Source organism: Nyctibius grandis, chromosome 1 (genome assembly GCF_013368605.1).
Source record: "Nyctibius grandis isolate bNycGra1 chromosome 1, bNycGra1.pri, whole genome shotgun sequence".
Lineage (NCBI taxonomy): Eukaryota > Metazoa > Chordata > Aves > Nyctibiiformes > Nyctibiidae > Nyctibius > Nyctibius grandis.
The window spans coordinates 57772717-57785728 of record NC_090658.1 but is presented as its reverse complement, the minus strand read 5'-3'; the positions used below and the strand labels follow the sequence as shown (position 1 = coordinate 57785728).

Below are 13012 nucleotides of genomic sequence, written 5' to 3'. Positions count from 1 at the left end.
TGAGACAGGAAGGTAAATGTGCAGCTTTACAATACGAGTTCAGGTGTGAATCTATGCAAGTCTTCTGAGATACAAATGCTGCTGAATGTCCTTAGCCATAGGACATTGACAGCTGGAAAAATTTCATGTCTTAAGTCCCAAGGTCTGTGAACATAAATCACAAGCACCTCTAGATGTTCAGTGCTGTGAGGAGCATACCCCAGCTAAGCAGAAGTGGGGGAACCAAGAAGATACCAGTTACGGGCCTACAGTCCTTAATATGCTACTCTATGCCAAATTTTTTGTGGACGTTCATGTTGTTGCTTTGTTGTTTTTTTTTAATACTTCAGTTACACCAGCAAGGCATACATTTTACTTATTTTTCCTTCTGGCTCACTAAATACTGTTACCTATCTTCAATTCAATGGAGGGTTTTTTTTCCCCCCCGTCTTCTGAAGTACTTTATTCTTATTACTTCTTCTGAAGTATGCCTATTTTATAGAAACTTAACAGCCAAATCACAGTTTAATTCTGTAATTAGTTCCTTTCATTCACATCAAAAGCTGAACGTCAGTCAAAAACAAATGAATTGTCAGGAGCAAATTGTAACTGAAGATGAAGCAACCATCAGAAAATAATTTACACCAAGCATCTGAAAAAAAACCCACCACATACACACATTAGAACAAATTTGTAGTTGTATTTTATTAAATCAATGAAAATCTACCTTAAAAACACAAAATCAAATTTGGTAACCCAGTACATTGGATTAGAGAAAGCTTCAAGCTTTTAAGCACAAGCCAGAAGTCACAGTCTCAAGTGAGAGTTTCAGAGGCCAAAGCAATATGCTGGAACAAAGTAGTATCTTTATGTGGAGGCATGCTCCTTGCACCGTTAGCGTGGTTTTGGGTGCAGTATTTTTTAGCTGTCGGTTATAAGAAGCAGCTTTTGTATTTGTTTTATAGTTGTTTGTTGCATTGCTTACCTAGGCCCTGGATTAATGGAGAAAACAGGCAAGGTTAAGCACTCACCTGTCCAGTTACTACCAATGGACAATTAACATTTGTGGTAAAGCTAGCTTTATTTAAATGAGGTTCACACAAGAATTAACTTTACATATTATTAACAGCTTTGGAGCTACAAACGTAAGAATCGGGATTACACAGGTCATGCTATTGTTATTTCATTTTACCTGCTGCAGTTATTGCAATATGGCTTAACGTACATAGGTATACAATTTGTACAAATTCAGCCAAGTTTGCACTTGTGAGGTGTTCTTAACAGCATGATTAACTTGCAAGCCAACTTAAACCTGTGGAAACCAATCGAGGTTATTGGAATTGCCCAAAGCTAAGGGGGAAAGCTGCCGCTAACAATGGACAGAGAGAGACTGGATTGTTTGAAACCACATTGTTTGGCTTTAAATATTTATATAATTTGCTCTGAGGTAAGGAAAAATCTTTTGATGCTTTCACACACGGCAGCACCAGATGGTGCTATCACACCAGTGCAATCAGTCACATTGCTTGCTGTACGTGCAGCCTCAAGAGGAGGGAAGCACCTGCCATAACAAGAGCATTTGTACACTAAAAGTTGATTTAAAAATAAATTACTATACAGGTAGGATAGTGAGCTATTGTTGAACTTGATGGGCATCGGTTTCACAAAGTGCAACCTGTAACCTTCACTTTAGAAATCAGAGCTGACAGTATGGATTTGTACCCCATGTTTGATTTTAATGTAAACGACAAAAGAGAGGACCAACTCCTGTTGGGGACAGACATCCCAGGACTCTCAGTCTTGGGGCTTCTTTCCATCATTAAATCACCCTGCTCATTCGGTCTATAGCTGCTGTCAGTCCAATCCACCTTATGTGAAGGGTTTTAAGATCTCAGCACCCCAAAGGTCTCATCAGCTTTTTGCAATCCAAGGCAGAATTCATCACGAAGCCCTTACCCTCCTTCCTCCTACTACCTCAGTGAAGCCAGGGAATTGATAGGAGCAGGGAGGATTTCAGGAAATGCTGTGGTGGGGAAGAGGTTCAGGCAGGGTTTGGGAAAAGAGGCAGGTTGTATGCAGGAAGGATGTTAGATGGTGTAGGTGTGGGTAAAGGCTTGGGGTTGGATGGGGCAGTGACCAGAAATTAGCAGACTCTGGAATGAGAGGGGTGTGATTTGAGGGTTGTGGTACTGCTGGGGTTGCTAGACGAGCAAGATGGCAGGGAAATGGTAAGTCTGGAGGGTTCTTAGAAACCAGGGAGGACTGGAAGTAGAAGTAGTTGGTGGATCTGACACAGGTTAGGGCTCTCCTTTTGTCTTTAGAAATATCATAGTTCTACATTAAAATCAGAACTGGGTTTAGGATATAAATATTCAAAGCAAGACAGCCAAGTTTTTGATGGATTTTACAAGGGGAAAAACCTGGAACAATAAATAGGAAACTACATGTTATCAATTTCCGCTCCAATGGTATCAATTTCCTCTCCAGGCTACTCTACAAAATTCATTTAAGGGTACGCCTAAATAGTACAAAAGTATCACAGCTCTACATTAAAATCAGAACTGGGTTTAAGACATACATATAAATATTCAACACATTACAGTCCAGTCCTGAGACCTGAAGTCTGGAACAACAGAAGAAGGGTATTCTCAATCTCCTTTCAAGCTACACTGTAGAAGTAGTTTCTGACTAAATCAGGCCTGCACAAATGAAACTGAAGGATGGACAGAGATACCTGAATGGGACTGAAAGGCAGAAATCTTGAGCATCTTGCTCAAGAATCTGTGCGTGATCCAGTTCCTGCTGTTTGATAAAAACATGTCTGCTACTCGGCCAGAAGTCTGGTGTTCTCATCAGTCAGCCCTCTTCTTCCCCCGCACACCCAAGTTGAGCGGCATCTACAGGACTCATGGGTCAAACCAAGGCAGCTACAGAAGATGTGGGGGGTAAGGAGGACTGCAGGAAGACAGCTGAGGGATTCAGGGATGAGTGAAGGGATTCACAGAGATGGAACAGACAGGACACACATTAAGTAAGGGGACGGTAATAAGCATGGCACAAATTTTAGTGGTCTGTCCATTCACTCAGCTGTGCATCTCCAGTCTAAATGGTGTATTTTGGGCAGAGGCAAATGACCTTCGAGTGGAACACACATGCAGATATAGTTAACATTAAAGGCATTGTTTTTTTTAATAGAAATTACAAAATGGTCTTCAAAATGAGAGATGTTAGCATCCAAGAATAAAGGGTAGTGAATAAAGCTCCTGGTTCTGTCACAGGATTGTCAGTTGTTCTCTAGGACTGGCATCACTCCAAATGCCACACGGACATTTAGCACATCTGAAGGAAAGACAACAGTAAAAAAAGCTTTATTAACAACAACTTACTCTCTCAAGAATATCTTATTTTCCCAAGCACTTCTCCTAAGATAGAGATAAAGGTCTCATGACTTAGTTAAGCAAGTGCAGTAAATACCTTAGGGAGAGACTGTACCTATCATTTCTGATTCAGATTTCACTGAAGTGCAAAGAGCTTTGGTATATGAGACACTCCAGGTTTACCATGGAAGGCAACACTAACATCCTTCAGGATTTTAAAAAGAGCTTTGTTAGAGAGGAAGCATGTTTGCAGATTAAATCCCATACATTAAACACACGCCATATGAGGGTGTACCTAGGAAAACTAGAAACCACATTTTCTACCTCCCAGAAAGATCACCCCAAAACTACAGACCAAGTCAAAGGCCTGGGTAGGCTTTTAAATGGGGGTAGTTGCACAGAAAACAAACAAGGTGTTGAGCAGCCAGAGAGAGAGGCAGTAAAGGGAGAAGGGAGCGTGGAATCTGTGGCCTGTTGGTTAAACTGGGGAGCAGTTGCCTTTCACCAGAATAAAAAACAAAAATAGAGACACAACAGTTTTAGAGATCCCCCTCTAAACTATTTTGGAAAAAGAATCAAATTGCTGCCTAAAAATGTCACTTACATTCAAGGTCTCAGGAGCCACTGAGTTCAGATTTTGTGGACTCCACAAGATGTTCCTTCTTGGCAACTATCATCCTTCCATGTCTGTGTTTTCCCATCTTCCACTGGCAGGTGGTGGTGCTCTTCCTCACTTTCTCTGCATGTTTGCTGACCTGTGTGTTGGTCTGGGATTTCCATAATCTGCCCAACCTCTTTTTCCCTTAATTTTGGTGGGTGTATGTCTAGGGGGTCTTTGGTTGAATCTTCTGAAGTACTTAGTTCTAGTGTTGATTTCTGAAGTCTCACACTTTCCCTTAAAATGTCTTCAGGGCTAGTCACAATTGTTAAAGAATTCTGACTTTGTCCATCTTTCAGCATCTCAGAAGTTAAGAGCATGTCCTTTGTTTTCTCTACACTTGCATGAATTTCAGCAGACTCTGTTAAGGTAGCAGTTTTCACTATTCCTGATTGCTGGAGCTCTTGTTCGTTACTCCGTATCTCTTCCTCTTTTACTGGAAGTTGATGATCCAACTGCGTATTTTCCAGAAGTTCAGGTATATTTGTATCTGATGGGCTTTTCCCTATGAACTTAATGCACTGCTCTGACTCAAAGGCAGCTGACTCTTCTGTTTCTGCAAGTTTGTGAACAGCCGTCTGGATGGCATTCAGTACAATTTTTGTACTCTGGGACTCTATAGTCACAGACTGAACAACATCCTTCTCAAATTCCACGTGGGTGAGAGACAAACCGTCATTTAGAGGAATACCATTTTGCTCAGGTTGCCCTGGACTCTGGGGCCTCTCTTGCTCCTCTGATACTCCATTCATGGAAGCAGGAGTTACTTGAGGCTCAGAAGCTTCTGCACTACCAAGCTCTGCAGTCCCAAAGCCTGAGTAGTCAACAGTAGTAACTGGGACCTCTTCAGAAGCCATTTGCTCTGGTGTCGTTGCCAAAGGCTGTACAGTTTCGGCCGTTGTGTCTGCAGGCGTTACGGTTTCTGCCATGACATGCTCTTCAACTGCTGCAGCTGCTACAGGCACAGGCACTTTCAGAGCCTCCAAGCTTTCAGCCTGTAGCAAGGCTGAGGCAGACCCTTCCTCTTGCACAGTTAAAACCTCTTGCTGGACAGCAGCTGAACATTCATCACCTCTCACAGCTTCCCATTTTCCAGATTCAAATACTTCTTCGGCTCTTTCCATCGATTGCTCATTTTTGTTATCTTCTTTCTGAAAGTCTTGACAGTTGGAGGTTTCTACAAGTTCTTGTTCTTTTTCCACAGTCTTTTCTTCAGCTAAGCTACTTAGTGTTTCACATTTCTTAGGACTTAGGTCAGTGAGGACAGTGCTTCCATTTCCAGTGATATCTGGGCATGTTGATGCCGAATTAGATACGCTGTCTGCTCCAATCTGTGCAGGAGCCTCAGTGACAGTGGTATCACTCTCTAAGTGTGTTTCAGTTTTGAGCATAGCATCTTCCATTTTGCCACCTTCAGTTTCATCACTCTCTGAGGGGGTTTCAGTTGTTTTTTCTCTGCACTGTGGCTCTAGGATGGGCACAGAATCTTTTGCTGTGATCTGCCTGCCAGCCCCATCCCCCACACTCTGCTCAGCATCTGCAGCTGCTTCTGAGCCAATTGTTTCTGAAGGAAGGGCAGAGGTTTTTACCTCATGCTGCAGAGGAACCTCAGTGACTTCTGTGCTCTTTACTCCAAGGAGTACAGCATCACCTTCCTCTTCCTCTCTCTGGGCAGCTGCCCTGCTAGGAACTCCTTTAGTACAAGCTTGCTCTTGTGAGTCTAAGTCAGGAATTTCCTCTTGTCTTTCAGGTTTAACAGGGACCACAGTGACAGCTGCTTCTGTGCACTCTGGTCCCATGGTGAGGGTTTTGTCCTCTCCTTCAAGCTGTGCAGGCTCTTCAGCTGTAAGCCCCAAGGTAGGGAGTTCATCCTCTGTCTTGTCCTGCATCTGTGGAGAATTACAACAGACCTGCGAAAAAGGGTATGAGCAGGGAGTGACCAGGAATGTTCTGGGTGAAAAAGCACCAGAAGAAATGACCAGGAAGAGGAGGGTTACGGGAAAAGCATGAGGTGATGACACCGAGATTAGTGGGTCACCAAGATCCCAGCTCATGTTCAGTTTCTCAGGACACACAGCTCATTAAACAAAGGGCAGCCTAAAGCAAGGGACAACAGACAGCACTTGAAACAAAGACTAAGACAGGAAGAAGGTGGGGAGGTAGGGAAGAAGGTAGGAACACATCAGCCACAATAACTCCTGCGCATTTAAAGCTGGAGATAGTGGTGTCATTTCTTTCCCCGCTTTGCAGAACTACCTCAGCTACAATTGTAGCCCTGCCTACGACTGAAGATACCGTCTGCTATGTACGATACCATATGGATCACATATGTATTGCACGTTTTCATGTAACATCTTCAGTCATACTGCACTGTGCAGGAGCCCTAATACCAATTGTTTCAGCACCTTCTGATCCACACACACCATCTCCCACCCCGTTTCTGCAGGAATTGCATCCACCTCACTCTGACTACAAGCCTCAGTGGCCGCTGCTTCTGGACATCTGTGTGTCTGTCTCACTGGAAACAAACTTCAGTTGCCTCAGGCTGCACAAAGAAGGTCCTTGACAGCAATACTGCCACAACCTTGTTCTAGATTAGGTATAATATCTAACACTTGCTGATTTTTTTCTTTGACAGATGAACCTTTGTGTTATATGTAATACTTACGGCAGTCTGCACTTCTGGAATACATTCATCTCTTGTCTCATCTACTGTCAAATCTGTTACAGGCAGTTCCCCTTGTTCTGAAGACTCCTGCTTTGCAAACGGCTCTTCCTTGGGAGTGACTGCTTTGATAACGTGGAAGTCTCTGTCTTGTGATGAAGGTTCCTCTACTGTCCTCTGAACTTCAGATATTTCTTCATGGTCTTCTACAACTGGTTCTTCACATGCCTGCCACTGGCTTTCACCTCTCAATACATCGACATTTTCACATCCTTCTGTGCTTTCTTTTGTGGCAGCAGGTATTTCACTTCTCTCTGAACCTTCCTGTAGAACACTCTCTTCAACTCCGGTTTGGCCCTCAATGCTCCCTGCACTTCCCGGGGCCTGGAGTTCATCCTCCTTGTGTTCTTCCTGTTTCAAGGACTGTTCAAGCAAAAGAGGTTCCTGACCTACAACTTTCTCATCTTCAGCATCATCTTTCACTTCTGACTCAATTCCTTGCACTGTTGTAATTACAGTTGCTGTCACGGTTCTTTCACTAACCAGCTGGGCTACATCTGCTGACTTCACTCTTTCAGCAACTTCATGAAGAACTTTTTGTGTCTGTTTGTTTAATTCTTTCAAATTTTGTTCAGTGGCCTCTACTTCTTGTACGGGTGTAACTTCCTCTGTAGTATCTGGGGTTTCTAACAACTGTGAAACAGCAGAAACCATCTCAGTTGTTTCCTCAGCAAGGGATACTTCCATCGTTTCTTCAGCACAGGAAGCTCCTGCTGTCTCTTCCAGAGCTGTCACTGCTTCTGAAGTTAGCTCTAGCTCACTTGCTGTGGTGTCATCACTTACATCCTTTCTCATCTCTGGCACTGTCTTAGCAGCTACCACTGCTTCTTCCACAATAACATCCGATTCAAATGTTTTCTCAGTTTCTGTCTCTTTCTCTTCTTTTGCCTGCTCAATACACTCTGTCAGAGCAGCAGATATCCAAGATGGTGACCTTTCTTCAATACTAGTAACCGCTCTTTCTCCTTCCACAACAGTAACAGTAACTGCATGTACCAGCCCTTCATGTGCTTGCTCAGTTCTCAGGGTCTCCTCTAATTTTTCTGCTCTGTCTTCCTCTGAGGTTCGTTCTCTCATTGCTTCAGCATCTTTCGCTTGTTGGGCTTCAGTTTTCTCCTGCTCTGCTGCTTCGTATTCAGATAAAGGAACAACAGCTGGAATATCTGAGTCGTCTTCAGTTGTTTCTGCCATGTCTTCTCTTGCTTGTTCAAGATGAGTTGGTTCTGGCTTCCCACCTGACTTTTTCTTCCTACGCCCAGGCATCAGTTTTCTAAATGGAACCCACGATTCATCTTTTCCAGGCTCACCATCTGATGTTGAATGCTCCAGGCTAGATCCCACAACAGAGTCTTCAGTTCTCTCTTCCATTCTGCTTTTGGATTTCCTTCTTGGAGTGACTAACCTTTTAAATGATTCCCACGTTGAAATACCTTCACCTTCGCATGGGCTTCCAGGTTGTTCTGGGGAAGAATTCCCTTGTCCTTGATCACTCTCCTGAGAACTGGTAAGGATTGCATCTGTTGCAGTTTCTTTGCTCTGTCCAGATTCTTCTACTTTTTGGCTTTCTTGATCAAGCTTATGTTCAGTTTCTTCATCAGATGACGATGATTTCCTGGCTCTTCTCTTTGAGGAACCTACACATAGAAAAGCTTCCCATGACACAGAGGTGTCAACCTTTCTTTTGGGCTCTTCTGTGGCTTTCTCTGGTTTCTGGTCCATCCCATTTTCTTTTAATTCTCCCTGATCTTCATCAACAGCGTTTTCAGTTGCAGACACTGCAGCACTCTTTGTCTTATCAATTTCTTCTTCTTTGTCGCTTTCAGAAGGTCTTCTGACATGTTTCTTGGGAGTCACCATCTTTTTAAATGATGCCCACCGTGTAACACTTTCTCTTTTTCTCTCCACATCTGAAATTGCAGCATCTTCATTTTCAATGACCTGCATTCCATCTACAGATTTTTCCAAAGAAGGAACTTCATTCATCTCTTCAGGAGAAGAAGCAGAACTCTCCCCCTTTTGTTCCTCTGGGCTATCTGGGGAATCTGATAAGTGATGAATTGCTTCACCCTGTTCCCCTAACTTAGATTTTTTTCTTTTGCCTTTATGCTTCTTTCCAGGCAGTTTTTTTAATCCAGTACCTGTAAAGAGTTTCTTTAAAGGGCTGCCTTGTGGTTTAGTTTTTTCTTGAGAAGACAGCAGTTCAGCTTCATTTGTGATACCTTCTGGAGGCCTCTTTCCAGTTGCCTCTTCAGGAGTTATTCCTGTGGTTATTTCATCCGGTTTGATAGTATCAGTCGTAACTATACCAGTTTTTCCCTGTAGACCTTCATCAGTGGGTTGGATTAACTGTTGATCATTCTCTGTGTCAACTGAATGTTCAGAAGTAGAAAAGGACTTCAATCCAGGAGCACCTGGAGTCAGTTTTGTCTCATGTGCTTTGCTTGCTTTCTTCTCTGGGGTTCTATCTTGAGCTTCTCCTTGTGTGTCTACCTTTCCAGTGATGTCTTCTGATGTGGGTGAAATTTTCCGTTCTGCTTCCTCTGTTTTTTCATCAAATGTTTCTTTCCCCAGTGAAGCAGGTTTATTTCCTTCTCTTCCTTCAGATTTTTTAAGCTGTTCACTAGAAATCTCAATTGCCAAAAATCCTGCTTCAAGTTTCTCTTCAGAGGACATTTCAGTTCTGTCCTCTATTTCACACTTGACTCCAGTTGACTCTGGTTTTTCTCCCACAGGTAGGGCTTCCAAGGATGTTTTCAATTCTCCGTTCACACGGTCAGTGATAACAGGTACCACAGACCTTGTTTTTAGTGGTTTCTCTGTCACCTTACTTTCTTTCTCTCCTTCTTTAGTTTTTTCTTCCTTTGTACCGAGATCTTCTGAGACTTCCACCAGTTTCCTTTCTTGATCATCATCTTCAGCTTTTTTCTCATTCGCACTTTCTTTAGCAACTGCTGCTGCTGCTACATCCTCTTTTTGTCCCTGCTCATCATGCTTGATTAGCTCTTCCTTCTCACATGCTTCAACTCCTATGGCTGCCACAGTCTTTTTTGACTCCTGCTTTTCACCTTCAGTTTGCTCCTTCTCATGCACTTCAATAGTTACTGCTGTCACATTCTTCTCTTCTTGCTTCTCAAACTCAGATTTCTCCTCCTTTTCACTGGTTTCAGCTGTTAATGTTGCCCCCTCTTTTTCTTGCTCCTCTTCTTTCATAGGAGACTGTAGTTCATCTTCTTCAGGCTTCCTAAAATTCTTCTTTTTTCTAAATCCAGTCCATCCCTGAGTAAAAAATTTTCTTAACGGTGATGCAATATCAGTGGCTAAGGCAGCTGACTGAGAACAAATCTCATTTGCTTCTGGTGTTTTAGGAGATTCCTCTTCTGTTTTTTCATTTTTCAGTGTGTCTTTGGTGTTGTCTTCTGCAGAGAGTGCATCCACAGGCATCGCTACTTCTTCCGAGCTGACTTCTTTTTGATCATCAGCTCCTTCAGGAACTTGTGTTTCTTTTTTTACAGTAAGCAGTTGAACTGCTTCCGATTTTCCTGTCTTTTCCTTCTTTACTGTGAATCTGAATCCAACAAATTTAAAAACCTTTTTAAAACCCAGATCATAAGACTGTGGATCAGATGCGTGGTCAAGGTCTTCTGCGTCTTCTTCCGAAGACTGCAACTGTTTAACTGTGTGAGCATCCTCCTTCTCAGCATCTATACCATCCTTGGTGTTTGAGTCAGAGGGACTTGTCTCCATAGTTTCAGTGTCTTCCTTCAAAGTTACACTGGAATGTTCTGTCTGTCCAACTATTTAAAAAAAAAGAAAGAAAAGAGTTAGTTCCCTTCTCAATTTAATGTTATACTGTACCTTTATATAAATAGATGTCATTTTTTTCATTTTTAGGAAACGTTCCTAAACAAACATGTTCTATTATCTGTGTGCCTCTTCTACGTGCTACTATTAATTTTTTTTTAAGGAATAGTTTTTGTTCTAAAGATTACTGTAATTCCTTTCCTTCCTCACATCATTTTATGGGTCTTTCTGAAGTTTATTTGCAAATGCACTTTTCGAGCTTATATTCTCTCATTCTCTTTCCTTCTTTTGTAGCTTTTTTGTTGGGTTTTTTTTTTGGTGGGAGGGGGTTGGGTTGGGTGGTTTTTTTTATTACTTTAAGGCAAACTTATGTGAGAAAAAAAATGGTTCTATCCTATCATTACTCAAAGAATACACAGAACAATATATGTAATTATTCCTGAAGCAAAGCTCAGTATCCTTTCCATGCAGGGACACCTCTGAGGGAAAAAAAAAATAAATTAAAAAGTGTGTTGGCCTAAAATGATGACGAGAAAAGAAATGTTCTTTTTACAGCTCTATCCCAAAAGAACAGTCAGATGTGAAAAAACCCATGGGAAATTTCCGATGTTTCTGAAAACCTCTAACCTCCAAAACAGTTACATTCCAACATATTTGTTTTAAAGATCATGAATCTTGGAATACTCCCATCCATCACATCACCACTATGGCCAGACAGAAACCTCATCTACAGCAATTCCATATCACTTAAAATTAATGAGGTTGTTACTACACACGCAGGTAAAATCCTACCCTCCACTGCTCACAGTTCTGTGTTTGCATTATTTCTTTCCTGAGCACCATTTGAGTTTTACCTTCAGGACACTGGCAACCACCCTCTCAGTCTTGCTGGGACAATGTACGTATTACCGCTCCCTCTGGCCGTGAGCTGCCTAACTTCAGAGTGGCATATACATTAAACCAGCTGAAATGCAGCAGTTAAGAAGCCAGCAGACATCCAGTTTAGAGCACAAAACTGAAAGCTCCCCATGCCCCAAATAAGTAACTTTGGAGGGAAACTGTGGAAAGGAACAAAGACACGAAGCCTTTAAGTTCTGCCATTTAAACACAAAAAAAATGAGCAGGTAAAACTGCGGTTGCCTATGATGAGAATTTTAATAATAGTAATGACTGTGTGATGAACATGCCTGATGATGAACAGGACAACAGGTGAAAATAAAATCCCTGGCACATTCAAGACACCAAAAGATTTTTGGGCTTGGGTACCACCAGGATTTCAGTTTAACATTTTTCTTAACCCTTGATTTTGTGCAACAGGTGGAAGTGCAAGGGCATGAGTGACCATGCTCTTCTCTCTGACCAAATCTGTTGGAATGCTAAGACAATAAAATTTAAAAAAGAAAAAGTCATCAATGTTAAACAGAAACATCTTGGGAGAAGGCACGGCCCCTTTCTTTTAAGTTACACATGTGCTACTTTGATGCCCAAAGGCATGCAGGACACAGCTTTTAAAAGTACATGCGTCACTGAATTCCCCAAAGTGATTTAGTTTTTATTTGATCCATCTTTTAAGTCGGATCTAACTCTGCAGTTGGCCCTGCTTTGCATGGGGGCTGGACCACCTGATCTCCAGAGGTCCCTTGCAGCCTAGATGCTTCCTCAATTCTACTTGCCTATGTCCCCTGGGAGAAGAACGGCATCTTCATAAGCACATAGACAATGCACTCTAGGTAAGGCTGAAACACTACTAAATAGTAAGTGGAACTACATCTACAAGAATACTGGCTTCTAATACCTATGTAGAGGGCAAATTATGTTTATATTCACTATCAGCAGCCTACTGGTTGTTGTTTCTCAGTTGACATAAGCAAAGCTTTTTATTTTTCCCTTTACCTAACAGTTTAAGATTATTTCCTTTACTTGTTAACTCCCAATTCACTTAAAAGTCTGACCTCTGGTAACACCCTACCTCCCTGAACATTTAAAACAGAGATGTTCAAACCAAGTAATTTGTTAGGGTGCAGGGTAAGAAGAAATGAACATTTTTCTGAAGAGGACAGGATCACTACTCCATTGGTAATATACCTCTTGCAAACACCAGAACACTTCAAGAGCAAAAATAACTCACTGCAAGAACACTTCAGTCAGTGAAGGGAAATAAGGCTGTAAGCACAGACAGAAGCAGCAATAACACTTTTGAACTCTCTTTTCATTTGAAGATGGTTACCAAACAAAAACTGATGTGCTTACACTATTAACATTTTTAGATTCTTATGAATCAAACATTAGATAATTGTATGCTGAGACTACACAAGGACAAAACCAAGGAACCACTTTTGTATCTGTGTTCTTTTATCCTTAGGTCCAGAAAGAAGTTCATTGTCATTTCCGTCAAACTATGTAATTTAACAGAAAGCTTATCATGGCTTAATGGGAATTCACAAAGTCAGAGACATTTCTTCAAACACTAAG

At 41.9% G+C, this 13012-nt stretch overlaps 1 protein-coding gene across 5 annotated transcripts in view; it reads right to left on the bottom strand.

Moving 5' to 3' along the window:
* Positions 1-667: 667 nt before the first annotated feature.
* Positions 668-13012, bottom strand: part of AKAP12 (A-kinase anchoring protein 12) — a 35093-nt gene continuing 22748 nt past the window's right edge. For all 5 annotated transcript variants that reach the window (XM_068397368.1, XM_068397377.1, XM_068397382.1 and 2 more), the window contains 3 exons: positions 6683-10533; positions 3961-5924; positions 668-3318 (listed from right to left, as the gene is read on the bottom strand). In XM_068397368.1, coding sequence (XP_068253469.1) covers positions 3987-5924; positions 6683-10533 — 5789 coding nt within the window. In that variant the 3' untranslated portion in view covers positions 668-3318; positions 3961-3986. The remainder of the gene's footprint in view (positions 3319-3960; positions 5925-6682; positions 10534-13012) is intronic.